Below are 24,124 nucleotides of genomic sequence, written 5' to 3' on the forward strand. Positions count from 1 at the left end.
TATTTTTAAAAAATATGGTTTACGGTTTTGTTTAGTTTGAAAATAGTAAAAACTGCAACCCAAACTGAAAACTGTTTTTCGAAAATTTATCTACTCAAACCAAAATATTTTACAAATCAAGACAAACCAAATTGTAACTTTTAAACTGTTTGGTTCGATTTTATGTCTTGAACCGAATTATATACAACCTAATAAAAGGGTAAAGCTTTGTTTCCAAAAGAGTAAATAACATTTCCCCACCCTAGTTGCCATAAATAACACATTTCTACCTAAAATCAAACTCTCTTAAACAAATAATAGTGTAAGGGTAAAATAATAATTTTATTATCCATTAATTAAAAAAATAAAAAGCAATTGTCTTATGATAAGACCCAAATGTTTGAAAATGACAATTTAACCTTAAAAGAAATTTTAAAAACTAACAAAGATCCTTGACATTTTTTCTAATTCCCATATATTTTTAAAATACTATTATGAACCCAATAGTTTGTAATATATTTACATTTCTAGTTTGTTGCATTCTGTTGATTTTTTAAGACTATTGATGAGACATATTAAAATTTAAAAAAATTAAAAATAACCCAAATTTTTTTCAATTTTCTAAAAAAACTCTAAAAGTTTTCATAATTTAATATTTTAAAAAATTACAATTTGCTCCAAAATACACATCACTAACACCCCTATATGTGGGAAAAAGAGGAAGACATGAGAGGAAATGGAAAAAAGTGGATTCTTATATAATTTGGTTATACAAGGATTTATTTTTTATTTTTATTAGTTTGGAGTAATATCATAATTTTGAAAAATGAAATAGTAGGGATAAAATTATAATTCACTTCCTAATATTGCTTTTATTAATAGAGTTTAACTTTGGGTGGGAAAATGTTAGTTATGTCAATTAAGGGTGGAAAAGTGTTCTACAGCCAAACCTTAGGTGGGAAAACGTAATTGACTCTTTCCAAAGGGGAGAAACGAAGGCAGATTTTGCTTGTAATAAAAGCTCAAGCATTGCATGCAAACTGACGAGTTTTATAACAAATTATGGGGAGAGACACCATAAACATTAGTTAGGCGATTTCAACCATTAGATTGATACTCGTACTCTTGACTAATATCAATCCAACAGCTAGTATCGATGTAATTATTAACATAACCATTCCCGTAATAGAAGTTTTTACATATAATTTAAATAATATTATGTGCACCTAATTTTAAATATTTAATTGGATATTCATAAAACATGTTATCATCAAATTCAATGATAACATATTATCTGAGTATCAAATTAATTATTCAAAATTAGGTACACATAATTTTATTGATGTAATTTATCCTAGTGATGATAAAGACGAGTTGGAAGTCCTTCTTCCGGAAATGGCATCGTATCGCCTACAATTCTTTCCTTTGGAAGGACCATTTCCCATCTAAATCTCTTGACCAGATTGTGAACAAAAGTGAGTGTTACTAATCGAGCATACTCTTTTCCTGGGCACATCCGAGGTCCTCCTCCAAATGGAACAAATGTGAAAAGAGGTAAGTTGCTTGTTTCATCATGTCTCGATGGATCAAAGTTTTCTGGGTTTGGAAAATATTTGGGGTTCTTGTTTGTTGAATTTACATTCCAATATACCTGTTAAAAAAATAGACACTAATCAAATCATCATGAATAAATAAAGTGAATAAAATTATAATAATAAAACTAGAGGCACCCAAATTTGGGTATTCGATTGAGTATTATCATATGATTAAGTGATTTTAAATTAAATATAAATAACACTAAATCAAATAATAACACATCATCTAGGTATTCAAAATTAGAGGCACTTAACACTACTTTTAAAATTATAAATATAGGTTTCTACGTATGGGGAAGTTAACTACGTTTTGATATAAAAAAAAAAAAACATTTTCCCACCCAAGGTTCGGTCTAAAAATTTTTCCCATCCCTTGTTGGCTTAATTAACATTTTCTCACTTAAAATTAAACTTTGTTTAAAAAAACAACGTAAGGCTAATATAGTAATTTAATCATCCATTTGTCTTACAAATCAAACTCAAACGTATTAAACATGAAAATTTAACCTTGAAAAAATTTTAAAAACTTATAAATCAATTCCTAAAATCTTTTTATAATCCCATTTACATCATTAATTTGTTATATTATGTTTAATTATTTGAGGCTAATTATTATTTTTTAAATTATTGAAGGGCATATTAAATTTTAAAAATTTCAAAAACACCTCTAATTTTTTTTTCAAATTTTCAAAACCCCTAAAAATTTCATTAACATTTTAAATATTTTTAAAAATTATAATTTATCTCTAAACATACAATTATATCATTGAAACTCTTATATATAATAATAAAGAAAAAGGAAGTGAGGGTGAAAGAAAAGAGAAAGTTTTATAAGATCCACCAAGTACTACAAGATCAATGATTTTTCCATCATGTAAAATATCATATATTTTTAATTTCCACATATAAACACAAGAAAATACATATTATCCTTGATGAATCTTTCCCCAAAAGATAACAAGGCCTCAATAGATAGTGTTGATAGTAAAAGATAATGATTTTGTTGGCACACAAAAAATTCTGAACTTTTATTAGAGCATAGTTGGTGATGAAAACTGAAAGATTGGAATCGGGTAGTCCTAACCACGATTCATGAACCGACAGTTTTGGTTCGAAACTAGTGGTTTACAGTTCAAAAAAATAAGAACTCTGAACCGAAGCTGTAATAGGACGGTTTATAACCGGTTCAGAACAGACGGTTCTAGTTCATAACCTCGGTTCAAAACCGACATTGAACCATAAATTCTAAAATCTTAAATTAAAATTAAAAAATTTTAATTTTTTAATTACAATAATTGAAAATTAAAAAAAAAGGCTTGCAATTAGAAATAATTTAATAAAATTTGAGAGAATTTGAAATTAGAAATAGAAATTGGAATTAATAAAAAATAAAAAAAGAATTTAATAAATTTGAGAGAATTTGATTGACAGATTGAAAGAGTATTAAGAATTAAAAAAATAAGAATGAGAGTAAATGAGAGAGTTTGAAGGATTGAGTGGGAGAGCTGACAGATTAAATGGGTATATATAGAAAAAATTTAAAAAACAAAATTAAAAAAAAAGGGGGTGAAAATAATTTAGAATTTTTGCAGGGGAGTGCAAAAATTCTGCACCTTGAAGGGGACCAATCCACTACATAAAATCTAAAATATGCAGGAACCCCCCTGCATAAAATCAGAAATATGCAGGGGACCACATAGAAAAAATTTAAAAAACAAAATTTTAAAAAAAGGGGGTGAAAATAAATTTAGAATTTTTGCATGGGAGTGCAAAAATTCTGCACCTTGCAGGGGACCAATCCACCACATAAAATCTAAAATACGCAGGGGACGCCACACCCCCACGCCGCCCCAACGCCGCCCGCCCCCCCCCCGCGGGCATAAAATCTGAAATATGCAATTACGGTGTTTTTTGATGAGAAAGGAGAAGAAAGAAAAAATGGAAAGGAAAAAAAAAATTGACGCTAATATTAGCCTTCTGTATTGTACAAAATAATAAATCTAACTTTGTCGAATAGTCATTCGGATATATTAAGTACAAAATAATAAATTCTTCAAAATTAAAAGCTGGAGAATCATCATTTCATTGGAGTTCGGGTGGGAAGTACGACTAGATCCTGTAAATTTTCATAGATATACTAGAAAAAGCTACCAATCCTTAAATATATCATGATAAATTAAATAGGCACAATATATATCTTTAAATTATTAATGAAATTATATATATTAAATTTTAAATATTTAATTAAATATTTAGATATTATTTTATTATATGATAAAATTAAATTATTTAATTACTAATATAGTTACTATAATCTGACGTACCTTCCATCCTTTAGGGACAGTGTAGCCAGCGTATGTAAACTCAGTCAAGACCTCCCTAATTATGGTTCCTTGAATTGCTGGTTTGACTCTCATAACTTCACATAATGCATACCAGGAATATTTCATCTTCTGGATGTCATCCCGATTCAACAGCTCCTCAGGCTTCTTACAGGCTGCGATTTCTTGTTGCTCTAATATATAAATCAAGACACCAACTTAATTAGATCGAGACTTTTGTAAATTGTCACATCATCATCTATTCATCAACTTTGGAAATGATCTGTCTGTTTTAATTTGAAACGACCAAATTGTGTACTTCTTAAACGACTTTTCCTTCTTGTGTACTTTTGAAATAAGTTTTCCTTAAAATTTTTGGCGCTAGTGGTTTGAACAAAAAATTGGATGCTAATAATAAGTATTAATTTATAAATTAATGATAACATATTTTATATTATTAGATGATGTTAAAATAAAAATAAAATAATATTTAATTATATTATGATATTTATATACAAATTAGTAGTTATTGTTAATATATATATATCTTACTCTACAACAATGTTGTGAGAAGTTTGCCAGGTTTGCTGTGGTAAAACGTCAACGTATTTCCCAAAACCACAAGCACCATAATCCTAAGAATTGATAATAAAATTATATATCTAAACAAAACTTACTAATTTATTCATACAAATTGAGATAACAATATGTGATTATTTATTTTTTTTTTTACTTTAAAATCATTTAATCACATATTATTACATCAAGTTATATAAATAAGTTAGTAAAACTGTTTGTATATGTAATATTATTTAACAATAAAATTATTTGTACCAATTTTAGGTATTTAATTAGGTTTTCAAATGATGTGTCACAAGTTTGTTGGTTTGTTGTGGCAAAACTGCATCAAATTTCATCAAACCATGAGCACCATAAACATAACAATAGAATTATGTACATCCCGTTTTGAGTCCCCAATTAGGTATCTAGAGTATGTGTTATGATGTGATTAAATGATTTTAAATTAAAGATAAGTAACATCAAATCACATGATAACACATTATCTAAATACCCAATTGAATGCTCAAAATTGAATGCACATAGTATTGATCTAACCTAATTTATAAAAGATTAGAGAGTGGCCAGGTTAAGCACCTTTCAGGACTTGATTGTATACATCAGGTCTTTCTCCGACATATTTCATGAATAAAGTCATGACAGTAGCCACAGTGCCATAACCAACTACAAGTAAACCCAAGAGTCTGTCAGCAATCTCAACCTCTGACATGCGTTGCCGGGATTCATCTGTAGCCAAAATAAGATGTGATAAACAATCCAGCGTCGTCAGTGCTCCTCTCGCCATTGCAGCTTTCTTCTCAGAAATTATCCTCAATAACTCCCCGTGAATTGCAGCTGCGGCTTTGCAGGCTTTATGAAAATTCGTCCCTGGAAAATTCAATGGAGCTGAAAACATCCCTACTTTCACATCATCAAGCCTGGCAACAGTCCTGGCAACAATCCCAGGATCATCAGTGCCCATGAATAACCGACAGGCAATCCATAAAGTCAGGGACTTGGCTAAAGGAAACGCCTTCACTTCACTGTGGTCTTCCCAGAAAGTTCGCATTTGTTGTTGAGTTATTGAATCCATTATGCCTATGCACCTGGCCAGGTCTTCAGTTTTCAAGAACCCAGGTAATGTTTTTACTGTTTTGAGTTCTTTTTTGATTTCAGAGCTGGGAGAATTGGAGAAGAGGATCTTTTGCATGGAATAGGGAAGAATTGGAGTGAAGAGTTTGTTTTCATTGCTGAAGATAAATTTATGGCCATCTGGACCGCAAATTACTGCAACTTCATCTCCAAGAATCTTGGTTTTGAAGATATCTGGTGAGTATTTCTTCATTCTGTCGAGCACAAACTTCTCTTGATGCCGGAATTGAATGGTTTCTCCGATGAAGGGCAATCCGAAGCTCCCTGGTGGGAGGTTTTTGTGCCTGGTTTTGAGTGAACGAATGCCAGAAGCTAGAATGAGAAGGGGAGCAAGATAGAAGAGGAAGAGATATGAGAACTCCATAAAGAATGGTGTTGAAATGAGATCCATGGTGAAAGAATATGGAGTTCAATGTTTAGCAGAAGCTCAATTTATAGAGCCAATGCACTTACACCTATGTAGCACGGAAACAGAAACGGAGAAACATGGAAATGCGGAAATGGAAATGTGGAAACGTATTTTTTAAAAAATATAAGAAACGGAAATGTGAGAAAACTTATAAATATGAAAAATATAAGAGTTTTTTTATAAATACTAAATTTTTTATAACAAAAATGCTTAAACTTGTATAATATAAAAATAAATAATAAAAAAAGAATGAAGAGAAATAATACTATAAACTAGAATTATAGAACCTATTGTAAATTGTTTTTTAACAAATACGTGTAGATATTTAAGAAAAAAATAACAATACACACCAATTTATATGATATGTTGGGGAAGAGATGAGTAACACATGAAAGAGTAGAGAGCAGATGAATTCAATGTGAGATTTAAAAACATTTTCGGTTTAAAAATACAAAAGATATGTGTTTAATCGATTTCACGATTTTTCTTCTAAAAGAAACGTGTTTCAAAATTTTTCAAAAATTTCAAAATGCCCAAAACGTTTCCTACAAATTTCGGAGAGTTTCGAAAATGAAATCATTTCCGAAATGTGGAAACGTGCCCCATTGTAAGTTTCCGTGCTACTTTGACTTACACGTTAGAGTGATTCGAGTCAAGTTGTGCTTGAGTTTGGTATCTTAGAGCTCAAGGAGATTAGGTTCAAGCATGCTTAAATACTAATTACTTCACTCACGGAAATAAAGTTAACCCAATTACAAAACTCTCGCATTGAAAATAAAACTTTAATAAGTCATTTTACCCGTTATTGACAAATCTTTTTTTTTTTTTATCATTTTTAACGCATTTTAATTTCTCTCTAATATTTTTTTCATCAGAAGATATAAATTAAAAAATATAATTTTCTATAAGTGAATTTGCTTTCTTCAATCGACCTCAAGCCAATCAAGTTGAAATATTAATCAAGCTTGAGTCAACTCAGCTTACATCTATAGTTTTAGTTGAAGCTTGAAACCATATTTTGTTTGAACAAGTAAAATTCAAATTTAAACTTTAGTTTAACAGCTCAGTTTGAGTTTAATTTGTTCATTCCTTTAATGATATAGTTTACACCACTGATAACACTCTTCACCCATTTGACAATAATATTTACTCTTTGGGTAATGCGGTTCACCCTAGCCTGCCAATTAGACCTAGCCACGGGCTGGTTTGGCCCATGAACCTGATCAAAACCGGTTCGAATAAAACCAAAATTAGAATCGCAACTGAAACCGGATTTTGATGGTTCACTTTATATAATTTTAAATCTTAAAACCGTTGGTTCACATTCGGTTTATGAACCGACGGTTTACATCTTCTGAATCGATAATTTTATTTCTTTTGAATTTTTTTTATTTTTTTAAATTTAAAAAAAAAAGGAACCAATGGTTCCCTGGAAAAAAAGGAACCTTAAAAAGGAACCCATGTTGTCATCTCTTATAATAATTTGGCTATTTCAATTGACTACGCCAGAATATATAAAATGCATGCGTTGTGTTTCGACGGATCATGGATAGTAAATGCATTTAAAAGAAACATGATATCTTTATTCCCCTCAATATTTAATGAGATGATTTTTTTCTGTGATAGATTATATAGATCTTGTTAGATAACATTAGTAAATAATCTACTGTTATTGGTGTAATAGAAGGAACGCAAATTTAATGGGGATGTTAATTAAAATAACTATTATATATATATATATATATATATATATATATATATATATATATATATATATATATATATATATATATAGAGCCATATTTTTTTTACTATACAAATATAATCATTTTTTAATTTGACTTTACTTTAAATAGAGAAAATTTTGAAATTTAAGGTTGGTTGGGTTTGATGTCTTGACTGGGTGAGTTTATGCTTGATTGGGTGAGTGCAAAGTTTAAGGGTATTTTAGATATTTTATATTTTACAATATATATGTATAATAGAAAAAAAAATGATTATATATGTATAAAAGAAAAAACTAGAGTATTTTAATTAATATCGCTATCTAATGAGTCCTTGTTCATATTAACAACTATAAAATTTTATATTTTAGTCATATAAGATGGCGTTAGATCTGGGTGAAGCCAGCTTAATTTCATTGAATCATGGAAAAATCATTGATAGATCAAACTTTTTTAGCTTCTTCTCTGACGATGTCTCTTTTTTATCTATGATGATTATATTCTTTTTCTCTAATAACTTTTCAATGACTCATCTAACAATTTATTATTAATTCGAACGAATTTAAATTCAAATTATAATTTTTTTGGATTCAAACTGAAATTAAACCAACCTTTGATTAGGCTGAGAAAGTCATCAAAACCATATGGGCACAAGGGTGTGCCATCGCGGACTCGAAGTCAAGTCAAGAAACTAGACATAGGATAAACGACAGCGTTCGGAAGATTCGTACGAAATTGAACCTTCCGTTTACATCAAGCATTAAGAGGCAGGCCATTTGGTTAGTGAAGGAGTGCGACCAGTATGCATTTTCCTTTCAACCAGCAGTACAAGATTCAAAGACAATAAGGAATCATCTTATAAGAACAACCGAATTAGATATTCAGAAGATATATCATCGTATGATTAAATAATTTTTAATTAAATATAAATTAATATTCAATCATATAATAATATATTATCTAAACACACAATTAAGTATTCAAAATTAGGTACATGTAACATTACTATTTAGTTCTTACAAGAATATGATGGGGAACATTCCATGAATTTTGAAGATTACTTTAAGATATCAATGATTACTTTGGTAATTTATTTTTTATTATTGATATTACTTTATTTGATTCATCTAGTAATAAAAGATTATCAGTGATGATGTTAGAAAATACGAGGGATAATATAATCATCACTTTCATATTAAATATTAAAAGATTATTAAGATAATCTTGATTTTGTTACAATTCTATAAATACAATCTTCCCATTTAAAAAAAACAATGTGTGCACATTAACTTTTATCATATATCACATATCATAAGAAATGGAGTCAAAACATATATCATAAGAAATAGATCAAATCTCACCATATACACCACCAACCTTTAACTTTGATCATATATCATAAAGTCCAAGTATGCAGCATTAAACAACTAAAAAAAGTCACAATCATTAACTTTGATACGATATTTCGATTAAATCTTACAAGTGTTTCTACATCTAATTTAAGAAATAGACCAAATCTCACCATATACCATATTCTTGCCTTGAAAGAAATATATAAGATAATATTTTTTTTAATTTTTTAATTCAGGCTGGTGGTGCATGTTAATCACAGCCTAATTTGCTGGTGTATATGGTGAGATTTGGTCTATTTCTTAAATGAGATGTAGAAACACTTGCAAGATTTAATCGAAATATCGTATCAAAGTTAAAGATTGTGACTTTTTTTAGTTGTTTAATGCTGCATACTTGGACTTTATGATATATGATCAACAGCAACTTTTATTTCTGGTTTTTGTTGATGCTGATACTTTGGCTATCTAGGTACACTGAATAACAGTTGCATAGCAGCACCTTCTCCTGTTCAACAGAAATCATCCGCTAACCTGTCAATCATTGACTGTAAGCACCACAACATTTACACTATTACTCTTGCCTGTCATCAGCCGGTGTCATGGTACTAATTCATTGAGTTTTGATTTTATAGTCTGCCAATTGACCAACTGTGAAGGTGGATCATGCAGCAGGATATCAAATTTCTCATACAGTTGTGAATGTGATCCGGGTTATTATAATCTTCTTAACAATTCTGCTTTTCCATGCTACAATGAATGTAAGATAACATAACTGAGAGGCACACTTTAGGTTAAATTGTTTAGGTGTATAATGATCCAGTTCTATGCTTCAACAATAACGAATTAGTAAAATTGGTTGTTAATTTAAGGTGCTATTGGATCGGATTGTGTGAACCTGGGGATTTCTCAATCTCCATCACCAGCTCCTGCATTGGCTGATGACGGTAAAAATCAAGGTAAGATTGAAAATTTATAAGCGCATATTGTGCTACTTTCCTTTTGCCTTAAGAAGAAGCTTGTGATCTGTTTGTTAATGTATTAAGCTGCATCAATGCATAAAACTGAAGCTCAAACATTTTCCCATTATGCCTGTTTCTTTTGCAGCTGGCTCAAATTTCCTCAGGACTTATTATTTGTTGGCATTTCTGATATTGTCGCTGGTTATGGTTTTGCAAAACTAGTATAAATAAGTGGATGCTCGAGATTTCTGGTACCACCGTCACTTGATTATATGATCCCTAAATATTATGTGATTGTACTGTATACATATTATAAAATATATATATTTTAAATATAATAATAATAAAATAATAAAAATTTCAATTAACATATCACTATTTTTGAAAATATTATCTACCATTCAAAATTTTAAAATTTTTTAGTTATATCTTTTATCACGTAATTACTCTTTTTAAAATATTTTAATTTATATTAATGATAAATATCATAGATATATATTTTTTGGTAAGATAGCTATGGATTGTTTGTCCTTACATGAAAGTCATTGCTTGGCATTATTATAACAATTTTATTAAATTACGAAATGGATAAGTTGGCATTCACATGGTCTGTCTGTATATTTGCTCCCCTTTGACCAAGTGTTTGGCGGCTCAGGGAAACACCACGCAGGGGGGGTTTGTCTGTTTAATTTCCCTTCTTAATTGCCCACACCCCAGAATTATGAGGCTTTATCAACGGTAGATCAATTTGTAAAGATAATTATATAATTAAATTTAAAAAATTATTAAGATAGGCCTTAATTGAAAGGCCAAAGTACGTATTTATTTTTTAAAAACTTAAATATTTATCTATATATTATTAAAATTAATAAAATTTATTAATTTTATAAGTAAAATTATTATTTCACCAATGATATTAAAAAAAACTAAAATTTTATCTCATTTTTTTCTAAATTTTAAAAACTAATAATTTCTCGTTAATTTTTAATAATTACATATTTTTCCTTTAAGGTTTAATTTTTCAATAAATGTTTTAGCGAACGATGGCTTTTTTAACATTCTTCTAGCAATATCTCTCCATCTCTGACACTGTCTCTCCTTCTCAGTTATCTCTCTCTAGTTCTACTTATTCATTTAGATGATGAACAAGACGAATTATTTATCTAGATGACCAACGATTTGTTTAGATAATTCATTGTTGTCTAAACGAAAATAAACTCATAATCATTCAAACGAACTTAGGTAAAAAGTAAACTTTGGATGGGAACGAGTCTTTTGGCCTAAATGAAATAATTAACCTGTTGAAAAGGTTCCTATGGATAAAGTTTGGATGTAGAATTCAAATTCATGTATCTAATTATAATCAACGAAGCTTGTCATATTTAATCAGCTAAATTATTAAACAATGCTAGATGACCTATTTCGATATGCTCTTCAAAAAGAACCCCCAAAGTTTATAATTTATTTAAAATTATATTTATCAATTTTGAATATTTAATTGAAAGTTACTTTATTTTTAATTTAAAATTTATAAAATTTATTTTACCTAATTTGATGAGCATTAATGAACCCATGTGAAATTTTATAGGTTTCAATCTTTATTTTTCATTTAGGTACAAAGTCTCAATCAAAGAGTTTGCAAGTCGGACTCTCATTAATGAGAAGACACTTATATAAATATTAAATTTCTTAAATATGATTTTAAGTTTTAGTTACATGTCTTGTGTATTAATAGCTGTTGTAGGAAAAAAATCATCTACTTAAAAAAAAAGTTAAATTAAAAATGTAATTCTAAATAATTAATAAAGAACCAAGTAAAATTTTTAAAATCAATAAAATAATATGATAACTCTATACATAAATAATAATTTATTATCATGCAATTAAATACTACTTTATCTCTAATTAAAATTATCTAATTATATAATAATATGTTATTCTTTTTATATAAAATTATCTAATTATATAATAATATGTTATTCTTTTTATATAAAATTATATATATTATTTGTGTATAAAGTATTACTAATAATAGAGAATTTTGGAAGAATAGTAGACGTTATTGATTTGTCCTCTTTACTGACCATTTGATTGTTGGCAGAAGATGAACAAAAGTCTTCAATCATTTTGGAGATAAGAAGGGATAAAGAGTAGAGATGAAATGAGGAATAAGAGGATGTTTCGATTTCTCTGCTTTATTGTCATTGAAACGTTGCCTTTTGCGAAAGCCCAAAACTTACAATTTCATAGATTAATATCCCCCCGTAAACTAAAGTGTCTATGCCTTTATTCTTCCACTTCTTACCATATACTACTATTCCATTCCTCATCATATTGTGAATGTTCGAATCGGCAAAATGTCTTCTCTCGTTGCTCTCCCTTGCCATCATTGTCTCTAACAAAGACGAAATTATTTTTGTTAGAGATGAGACGAAGCATCTTCATCTTGGACAAAAATGTTTCATCTTCGTGAATGGCATTCGGCCATATCAGTGAACGACGTGTGACTGACAAAAATTTGTGAATGAGGAACAGTGTTTGTCCAGATTTGAATGCATTCTAGACGCGTCTTTATTGCTTTTTGAATAGGGGAGGGTTATCATTGAACATGATCGAAACAAGGGAGGGTGGTAGAGAGGCTAAAAGGGAGAGTTAAACCGATTAGGAGGGAGAACGATGATAGTCAGGAAGTCGTTGTTCATCAGAGAGGGGGAGAGCGAGACCCTAGGGGGGAATTTGTTACTTTTCAAACTTTTGATGTGGGTAGGGAGAAATTGTTAATTTTTAAACCTAAGAAAAAATGTGATAATTATTAGTTTTTTTAAATACTTTTACTAAATGATGATTTTAACCTTGATAGTAATTGGACAAATTAATATATATGAGTGTTTGAGTTTTTTAAAGTTGATGGGTGGGAACTTTGGAAAACACTAATTTTTGGGTGGGAATAAGTCCTTTGACCTAAAATAAATATAAAAAATAGGTGATACATCTAATTGCTTATTAAAACATTATATCAAATATGGTTTTATATATACGTATTTTAAAAAAAATAAGGTTTATAGTTTGATTTAGTTTGGAAACCACTTCAACTGCAAGTCAAATCGTAAACTGTTTTTTCAAAATTTATTCATACAAATTGAACATTTTATAAATCAAACCAAACAAATCATCATTTTTAAATAATTTGGTATAGGATGGAAATGTTGAGGGGTATGCGTAAGCATAATTTGGTTCAAATAGTTCAGTATGATGTTATAATTTGAACCAAATTACGCTTGCACATACCTCTTAATATTTCAATCTTACCTATAAAAAGTAAAAAATATTAAATAACTCTTTTTAATTCTACTTGATGTATGTCTCAACATCATTCTTCATACATTTATCTCATAATTTTGTGTGTGAACTACTTTGTGCATTTTATACGTATTAAAAACATTTGAGTAAATTCAAAATAAATGGCTCACATTGTTAGAACATGTATATGGTGTCTATCTAAGCATATATATACTGAGTATGCAAGATAAAAACCAAAATTAATATGCGGAATATTAAACACTAACCTCCAGCCATTGCTTGACGATTTGATGTAGTATAATCCTCTGGAATTTGCTTGCAAGTTTCGTCTTCTAGGTGATCTTTTTTTCTCATATAATGGTGTATATTTTCAAGTATAGAAAAAGCTCACCCAGGGACCCTATTTATAGCCTTAAAAAGCATTCTACCATCAAGAATGTTGCGTAAAGTGTGGAGTTATGGCATGGGAGTTATAAACCATAATGCATGGGAGTTACAAACCACTAAGCCATGAAGAAGTAACTGCATGAAGCAGTTACCATTAAGCCATGGAAGTAACTGCATGAAGCCATGAAGAAAAAACTGACATTCTCCAACTTGGTTTGTAACCCATCAATCCACATACTGAAGTAAAGAAATAAAATACATGAATCATGGCGATAAGTCCTCTAAGAACGAGAATTATCTTCCATGTATCACGATGTATTCATTCCTCTATAATTTAATGAATAAACCTTATGTTTATTCTGGGTCCAAATTTGATTATTTTCTCAACCAAAATGTGCACATAAAATGAGAAAATTTAATCAATTGAAAAACTGAATAATTTTATTATAGAAAATGTATATACATCAAATCACATGATGAAACTCACTCCCATCACAATTACGATATGAGACCAACTCCCATTCGCTTTACATAATCCTTAAAACTTTTTGGTGGCATGCCTTTTGTCAAAGGATCGGCAATCATCAATTCAGTGCTGACGTGTTCAATGACCACTTTATTTTCTTTTACACGTTCCTTAATAGCTAAATACTTAATGTCAATATGTTTACTTCGACTACTACTTTTACTACTACTTTTATTATTTTTAGCCAAGAGAACGACAGCTGAATTGTCACAATAAATTTTTATCGGCTTAGAAATAGAATCCACAATCCTAAGCCTAGATATGAAACTTTTCAATCATACACCATGTGACGTAGCCTCAAAACAAGAAACGAACTTAGCCTCCATGGTAGATGTAGCAATCAATGACTACTTAGCACTCCTCTAAGATATGGCTCTACCGGTAAACAAGAAAATATATCCAGATGTTGATTTTCTTGAATTAACACAACCAGCAAAATCTGAATCGGAGTAACCAATTACCTCTAAATTATCAATCCGTTTATATATAAGCATGTATTCTTTGGTCTCTTGAAGGTACCGCATCACTTTCTTTGCAGCTCTCTAGTGGTCTATACCTGGGTTACTCTGATATCTTCCTACCATCCTAACAACAAATGCAATGTTAGGTCTTGTGCAAACCTGAGCATACATAAGGCTTCCAACAGCTAAAGCATAAGGAATGTTCTACATTTGTTCCTTTTCAAGTTCATTTTTAGGGCATTGGTTTAAATTGAACTTATCACCCTTCATAATTGGTGCTATACTTGGTGAACAATCTTTCATCCGAAATCTCTCTAAAACTTTGTTGATATAGGTTTCTTGAGGTAAACCTAGTATGCCTTAAGGTCTGTTCCTATGAATCTTAATGCCAATGACATAAGACACCTCACCCATATCTTTCATATCAAAGTTTTAAGAGAGAAATTGTTTCACCTCATAAAACAATCCTTTATCATTGGTTGCAAGTAATATATCATCCACATATAGAACAAGGAAACAAATTTTACTCCCACTGACCTTTTGGTATATACATTGATCCATGATATTCTCTTCAAAGCCGAATGAAGAGATAACCTCATGGAATTTCAAATACCATTGACGGGATGCTTGTTTCAATCCATATATGGACTTTCTAAGCTTGCACACCAAATGCTCACCATCACTAGAGGAGAATCCTTCAGGTTGTTTCATATATACCTCTTCCTCTAAATCTCCATTGAGGAATGTCGTTTTCACATCCATTTGATGCATTTCTAAGTCAAAATGGGCTACTAATGCCATTATAATACGAAAAGAATCTTTCTTAGATACAGAAGAAAAAGTCTCTGTATAATCGATTCCCTCCTTTTGAGTGAAACCCTTAACAACGATCTTGCTTTATATCTCTCGATGTTACCTAATGAGTCTTTCTTTGTATTATAGACCCATTTATACCCAATGGCCTTTGCCCCATTAGGTAACTTGACAAGATCTCGGACTTCATTACTCTTCATAGATTCCATCTCATCTTTCATAGCATTGTACCACAAAATAGATTTACTGCAATCTATTACTTGTGAAAATGTAACAGGATCATCTTCAGTTCCTAAATTATGGTCAATTTCTTGTAAATACACTATATAATCACTAGAAATGGCTGATTTCTTCATTCTAGTTGATCTTCTTAATGTTGTAACACTATCCTCTTGTGGAGTAGAGTGTACAACTGGTGGTTCAACAATATATGAAGGTTGTTGAACAATTTGATCTACTAGAGTATTATCAGCAACTTGTGGAACTTCATTAATTGGTTGTTCAACATCCATTTGAACTTGAGGGGTGTTGTAAATAACAACCAATCTATTACTCGAAATGGGTGGTTGAGTATCTGAATGATCTTTCTCAAAAACTAAATCCTGAGATTGATCGCTCCTACTGATTAAGTCATTTTCAAAAAATTTTGTATTTCGAGATTCCACTATTCTAGTGCTATATGATGGACAATAAAACCTATAACCCTTAGACTTTTCGGCATTTCCAATGAAATAACCACTTATAGTCCTTAGGTCTAATTTCTTCTCATGTAGATTATAAACTCTTGCTTCAGATGGGTATCCCCAAACGCGTATATGTCGCAAACTTGGTTTCCAACCTTTAAATAACTAAAATGGTGTTTTAGAAACAGCCTTTGTTGGAACTCGGTTCAATATATACACTACCATTTTAAGAGCTTCTATCTATAGTGATTTAGGAAGTTTGGAGCTGCTAAGCATACTCCGCACCATGTCCAATAGAGTTCAGTTTCTTCTTTCCGCTACACTATTTTGGTTCAGAGAACCAGACATAGTGTATTGGGTAGCAATCTCGTTTTCTTCAAGAAACCTTGCAAATGGACCAGGTGTTTGTCCATCATGAGTGTATTTACCATAATATTCTCCACCTCTGTCTGATCTCATGATTTTTATTTGTTTTCCAGATTGTTTCTTTACTTCTGCCTTGAAAACCTTAAAGGCATCTTATGCTTCATTCTTGTTATGGAGCATGTAGAGATACATGTATCGTGAAAAATCATCAATAAATGAGATGAAGTATTTTTGACCATAAGCGTCCATATCAGGATAACAAATATCTGTATGTATGATTTCTAATATGTCTGAACTCCTCTTGGCACCTTTCTTTGACTTGTTAGTTTGTTTTCCCTTTATACAATCCACACAAGTATCAAAGTCAGTAAAATCTAGAGTATCTAGTACTCCATCATTCACTAACCTTTTAATTCTTTCTATAGAGATATGTCCCAATCTCCGATGCCATAATATAGAGGAATTTTCATTCATAACACTTCTTTTAATACCAACATTATCTTGAACATGCATCAAATTAAATGAAACATTGTTTTGTAAATGAATTCGGAACAAACCATAAAACAATGTACCATTTCCCACAACTGTAGATTTATAAATCAAACTAAATGTAGTTTCATTAAATGTCAAGGAAAATCCAAAGGGTACAAGTCTTGAAACAGAAATCAAGTTTCTAGAGAAACTTGGAATATAAAAGGTTCGTTCTAAATCCAAAACAAAACTAGAATCCAAAACTAATATGTACATTCCGACCACTTGCATACGGGAATGCATCTTATTTCCTGAATAGATGCATTGTTCACTGGCTATCGGCTTCCTTTAGTTTAGAAAGCCCTGCAAGGTATTTGAAATATGGATTGTAAAACCAGAATCAATCTACCAAGTGTTATGACAAACATCAACTATATTAGATTCATAACATACAAGTGAGATTGGATTACCTTTCTTTTCAAGCCAAGCTTTAAGCTTAATGCAATCCTTTTTGACATGTCCTTTCTTTTTACAGAAAAAACATCTGGATTCCTTCTTAAATTTGGGCTGATTGAATATTTTATCCTTTCCCTTATACTTAGCTTGATTCTTCTTCTTCTTCCCTTGTGTAACCATATGTGCACTTTCATTCATTTCAATCAACAACCTTCCTTCCTCTTGAACACACATGGTCAGAAGTTCATTGATTGACCATTTTTCTTTATGTGTGTTATAAGAGATTTTGAAAGGTCCGTATTGTTGTGGAAGAGAATTTAGAATGAAATGCACCAGGAAAGGTTTAGACATCTCAATCTCAAGAGCCTTAAGTTGAGCCGCAATATCCCTCATTTGCATGATGTGCTCACGCACACCTTTAACACTAATGAGCTTTATTGATGTAAACTTTGTTATTAGAGTGCTGGCAAGTGCTTTATCTGAACACTCAAATTGTTCATCAATAGCCTTCAGTAATTGCCTGACATTATTACACTTAGGGATTGAACCATGAATACTAGCAGATATGCGTGTCCTGATGAACATCATACTCAAGCAATTAGATCGCTCCCAACGTTCATACAGGACAATTTCATTCTAAGTACTAGTTTCTGTAGTTGTAGGTGGTTCATCCTTCCTAATAGCATAATCAATGTCCATACACCCTAATTTGAGAAGAATTCTCTCCTTCCAAATTTTATACTTGCCACCACTCAAAATAGGAACATCACATACATTATCAGATAAATTCACAGGTTGAATAACTGCAAATAAATATTAACATACACGCTTAAGTCACTAAATTTGAAGCTATCAAAATTAATATCATGTTCTACCAATGTATAAACATGCTTTAAATATATAAACCATATAATATAAAAACTGCTTGTGGGCTAAGTTTTTAATTTAAATAGGTTTATATACAAATATATAAACAGTATGATAAAACTACCAAATTATATTCCTTTTCTTAATTCCTGTGGGTAGATTAAGAAAAATAATTTATTATTTCATCCTAATTAATCATATAAATATAATAAAAATTCTTGTGGGATAAAATTTATCATACTTATATTGATTAATTACAATTGATGTCATATAACTAAATGTGATCCCAGGATACTTAATGTATAACTTTGATATAATCAAAGATGCTGTGGCTACTCTATAATCAATCAAATATTATACTAATCACATGACATTTAATTTTATGCATATAATCCTTAAGAAATTATTTAAAGTATAATTTCAATTAAACTAAAATTATGCATAAAATTAATCATATAAATAATATTAAATTATTTAATAAACACTAAAAATTGGATAAATGAAACTTAAATTATCCAATTAAAATCAATAATAATAATTTTGGCAATCACATATTATAAAAAATATATATATTTTATTAAGGCCAAAAATATTCAAACTTAACCCTAACAAAGTTATTATTCATGGCAGAGGATGGTAAAGGGTTCCAGCAAACTAGAATTTTATGAAAACTAAAACTAAAGCATATAACAATGTACGATGTCCCAAACTCTCAACGAAAATGAAATTGGCTGAGCGGCAAGTGTCTCACTCAGAACCTTGTGCCTTATGGCCTGGATTCAAGACACGAGACCGAAGGAAATTTTTACATTTTAATAAAGTAGATGAATGTTATGTCATCCGCTGGAGATGAATGCAGATGTCATGTCGGCTGGCAGTGCATAATAAAAGAGATAGAAGTAATGGGTATGACAAGTCGTCTGCAGAAACCAAAAGCAAATGACATGTCATCTGATGATCGTCCCTGACCTCTAGCCGAGTCAAGATTCGGGTTGATAGACCCGGTTTCAGACCTGTATACATTTTACACTCTAAATCAGCCTACAAAACTCTGATTTTGACGTTCCATATATCAAAATTCTCAGTTTTTTATGTAAAATTCATCTAAATAAAAATTTTAAACAAAAAAAATGCCAACAACCAACTTTCTCTTTCTAAAGAAATTTAGGATTACATAAAATTTTGCATGTTATACAAATCAAAGCAAGGCAGAGGCATAAAATAACTCTGATACCAAATGTTAGAACATGTATATGGTCTCTATCTAAGCATATATATACTGAGTATGCAAGATAGAAATCAAAATTAATATGCGGAATATTAAACACTAACCTCCATCCATTGCTTGACGATTTGATGCAGTATAATCCTCTAGAAATTGCTTGCAAGTTTCGCCTTCCAGGTGATCTCTTTTTCTCATATAATGGTGTATGTTTTTAAGTGTAGAAAAAGCTCACCCAGGGACCCTATTTATAGCCTTAAAAAGAATTCTACCATCAAGAATGCTGCGCAAAGTGTGGAGTTATGACATGGGAGTTATAAACCATAATGCATGGGAGTTACAGACCACTAAGCCATGAAGAAGTAACTGCATGAAGCAGTTACCATTAAGCCATGGAAGTAATTGCATGAAGCCATGAAGAAAAAATTGACACACATAACTAAGATGTTAGGTTATCGGTTATAGGTGATGCAAATTAAATATTGATAAGAAAGTTAGAGTACAATAATAAATAAATAAAAATACGATAAAATAATAGATACAAATAATAATGTATCATTGTATAATTGAATATTATTTTATCTCTAATTTAAAACTATTTAATTACATGATGATATGTTATTATTTGTACACAAAGTTATGCATATTGTTTGTATATAAAGTTATACACATTATTTATATACAAAATTATTCATATTGTTTGTATATAAAAACAAATCTTTGGATATGAGTTTATGTATTATTAATGGTGAGTACAAATTTGTGTATTAATTAGGATATATTAAAATTATTTAATCATATAATAATATATTATTATTAGTATACAAAATAATACTCATTATTAATACATATAGTTTGATTGATTTGATCCATACCATAATCTTGTAATTAATTTTCCCATCCATAGTTGAAAATTTCCACAAATCTTAGTTAATTTTCCTATTCATGGTTGAAAATTTTTCATCAATCAATAAGCAATTTATCACAAAGTCAAAACCAAACAACTTCTCTTGATAGTAAATATTGGAGTCAACACAAGTTTTTATTCTAAATAGGTCAAAAGACGTATTCTCATTCACGGTTTACTCTATTGACAAAGTTTCATCCATTAACTTTGAAAAATCTAAATACCTATATATCATTCAATTTTGTTAGTTTAGTTATAAATTATTGACTTATCCTTTTTAGTATAATAACAAAAAGACCCTTGTAAATTGGTGCTTCCCTCACATATTTTTTTTATAATGAGGAACTTTATTCGAGCCAAACCATCCCTTCTGGGTGAGACCAACTACACACACCCCAGATTTAGTGATTGATCCCACCCCTCACATATTTCTCAAACGAAAAGTCAAATTAATTCAAAACCCTAATTGTCTCTTCACTTTCTAGCACAAAAAAAAAAACTTTCTCATATCCAAACACTAATTCCACAAAGAAAACACTTTCTCACATAACGCGTCCTTTACAAAGGCTTCTCCGATAACTACACTATCTGAAATCAAGTCCCTTTGATACACAAAAGACAATAGAAAAATGACAACCCTAAATAAAAATTATATATTTTTTCAAGAAGAATAGTATGGATCGAAACCTTGTCTCAAGAAATTCTTAAGATTGGTCTTAACCAAAAATGGTGAATTAGACTCAAAATCTAAAGAATCCGAATGAGGAATGGGTGGTAGAGTTGGAGCTTCTTAGTGAGGTTGAACCATAGTCTCAACTACATGAAAACCAACGATGCCAATGAGTGCTTTGGTCAAGGCCGATCAATTGAAAACTAGTCAAAGACATAAATGACTGACAAAGAAGAGTGTTAGCATTGTTTGGTGTAACACCCCCTATAGATGTATTGCCTTATAGAAGAAGATGTCACCAATTAAACCATTTGAGCATGCATATATTTTAAAACTTGTAAATGAATCACAAAAAATGTTGAATGAAAACATTATCTATAACCATAGAAATTACAAAAATACCCTTTTTGAAAATACAATAATTAGAAGCATATAAAAGTAACTCTCGTTTGTGTCTCTAGACACATGAAGGTGTGTCTCCAGACATGGTCATATGACTTTCTTTACACTTAGCATACTTCTCAATTCAACCTTACTTCGACCACTCTACTTTTTAAGAGTAATTTAGTCATTTTACCCTATATATGGTCATGTCTAAGACATATATAGGCAAACTTCATGCCCTTGTTGACCACTCAATGATCAACAACGTCCAATGATAGTCAAAATGCCAAACAACTCAATCTAGAATTTGAAATTTGTGCACATGGGTATGTGTTCCATCCACACGATGATGTGGCGAGTCTAGAAAGTAGAAAAGTCGACCTAATTCACACTTCACCTATTTTCTATGCCTTTTTTAAAATAATTTTAACATGATTTCCTTTATACCCATTAGTAATCTAGCATTAAAACGATAGCATAACATGAACTAAATCAACATTATCATCACATAATCAAAGTTATTTCACAATAGCAAATTACATCTACTGCAATCCTTCATTGGTTTAAGTGCTATGATTTACACCATCAATCGAAAATCAATCAAGCCTGTTGTTGTAATACAATAAGAACTAATCGTATCATCACATAGCTTAATTGTAAATTCTCATCACAAATATCATTAAATAACATCACAACATCAATTTAACATATAATTGCATAATATAATTTTTGGTAGAGTGTGAATCCTTAATCCACTACAATAAACATATTAGAGGAATCTTACTTACCTTTGAAGATTTTGCCACAAGAACAAGGTTGATCATTAGACCTTCTTCTATTTAAAGTTGTCATCAATCACCTCTCCGAAAACCATCATCGGGACTACCATAATAAAGCTGGAAAGTTAATCTTTAACTCTCTCTCTCTCTTCTGCTCTCATTTGTGCATTTGGATAGGATTGATAATCCTTAAAACATAGCAAGCATGCCTAATATAAGTAGAATCTGTTTAATGCCATACACGAGTGTGTACTCTACCACACACGACTGTATATCACCTAATTCAAAACTTATGCGACATTCATCTTATCCAATTAACATGACAATTGACACATGGACATGACCTCTCCATGCATTTGTAGGATCGAATAGCCTAAGAGGGGGGGTGAATTAGGCAACTTTAAAACTATCTTTACCAAATTTTAGAATTAAAGCAATTTATTCAAATCAAATAATGTTACCTATTTTTAATCCAATGTATGAAAATAACTAAAATATTTCAAATAATCAATACAATCAAAATAACATAACATAAAATATAAGTTTAAGGGAAGAGAAAATCAAACACGCGATGTATAGTGGTTCAGCTCAACCCGGCCTACGTCCACTCCTCCAAGCTTTCTCCCTTGGAGTATTCCACTAATCCTTGGTTGACTAAAACCTCAACCAAGCTTTTCTTCACAACCAAAATAGCTTCCAAGGTGCTATTAACCTTTACAAATGTTAAAACTCAATTTCTCTCACAAGAAATTTTCTAATCTCTCCAAGAGTGAACCTCACTCTTTTATAACACGAATTTTAGTATGAAATTGAAATATGATCTCTCTCAAGAGTGTACATGAAAATTAAAGCTTAGTACAACCCAATGCAAATGAAATTATAAAGTGTATGAGCAAGGGTTTTGATTAGAGAGAAGAATTTGCAAGTAAATAGCTCAAAACTAATTTGCTCTCAAATATATGAAAGTTTTTTGTGGCAAAAGTTCTTTTCGAACAAAATTGATTGAGTTTATATAGGGGAAAATAAGGAAAGTTACCGTTATGCACAAAGATAACTGTTTTAGTTTTCCAGAAAATGCACAATTCGGTCGATTGGATGGAATTCGGTCAACCGGATGTGACATGGCACTTCCATGGAGCTTACGTGGCATTAGCTGTTGCAAAAATTCAAACCAAAATTCGGTCGACCGAATTTCTGAAGCCAAAATACATGGCTTCTGGACAATTCGGAAGCTGATTCGGTCGGTCAAATTCGGTCGACCAAATTTTATTACATTTTACCCCCTAAATTTTCAAAAATCATAATTTGACCCCTAAAACTTTGAAAAGTGACAATTTAACCCTTTTTTGAAAATTCTTTCAAAACCAACTTTAAGATATGAAAATGTAGTTCACAAAACTTCATCATTTTAAATGAATTAATAAACTTTAGTGAAAAACTTGGCTTAACCCAATAAGTTTGAAAAACGACATTTTAACCTAGAATGTGAAAGATATAAAAATGAGTTTTCAAGTGAGCTATGTCATGCAAATAAATATTCTAATCAAAATGAATGCTCCACATTACAAACATATCTATCTAAACTTGAGTTTTACTTCAAATCTTCAAGAATTCTTCACTTGAGTCTTGTCTTCATTTTCATCTTGAAGCTCCTTCAAGTGCATTAGATAAATCCTTGCAATCTAAACTCACACTCAATTAAAATCATTAGTCAATATGTTTAGGGACATATTAGTTTGTTATCATCAAAATAAGAGCATAATGACTCATTGAGTCAACAATC

The 24,124-nt window shown here is 30.4% G+C and overlaps 1 protein-coding gene and 1 long non-coding RNA gene across 2 annotated transcripts; one reads left to right on the forward strand and one right to left on the reverse strand.

Annotated features, from left to right (window-relative positions):
- Positions 1-1,008: 1,008 nt before the first annotated feature.
- Positions 1,009-6,031, reverse strand: LOC123219553 (beta-amyrin 28-monooxygenase-like). The gene is made up of 3 exons (XM_044641562.1): positions 5,051-6,031; positions 3,899-4,089; positions 1,009-1,630 (listed from the first exon to the last, which is right to left on the reverse strand). Exons 1-3 carry the CDS (start codon positions 5,994-5,996, stop codon positions 1,334-1,336), a joined length of 1,434 nt encoding a protein of 477 aa, XP_044497497.1. The 5' UTR covers positions 5,997-6,031; the 3' UTR covers positions 1,009-1,333.
- Positions 6,032-9,524: 3,493 nt separating this feature from the next.
- Positions 9,525-10,342, forward strand: LOC123217902. Its single transcript, XR_006502582.1, has 4 exons — positions 9,525-9,637; positions 9,723-9,848; positions 9,960-10,046; positions 10,195-10,342. It is a non-coding gene; the product is annotated as an uncharacterized LOC123217902 (long non-coding RNA).
- The last annotated feature ends 13,782 nt before the right edge of the window (positions 10,343-24,124 follow it).

The sequence above is a fragment of the Mangifera indica genome, chromosome 6 (assembly GCF_011075055.1).
Source record: "Mangifera indica cultivar Alphonso chromosome 6, CATAS_Mindica_2.1, whole genome shotgun sequence".
Classification (NCBI taxonomy): domain Eukaryota; kingdom Viridiplantae; phylum Streptophyta; class Magnoliopsida; order Sapindales; family Anacardiaceae; genus Mangifera; species Mangifera indica.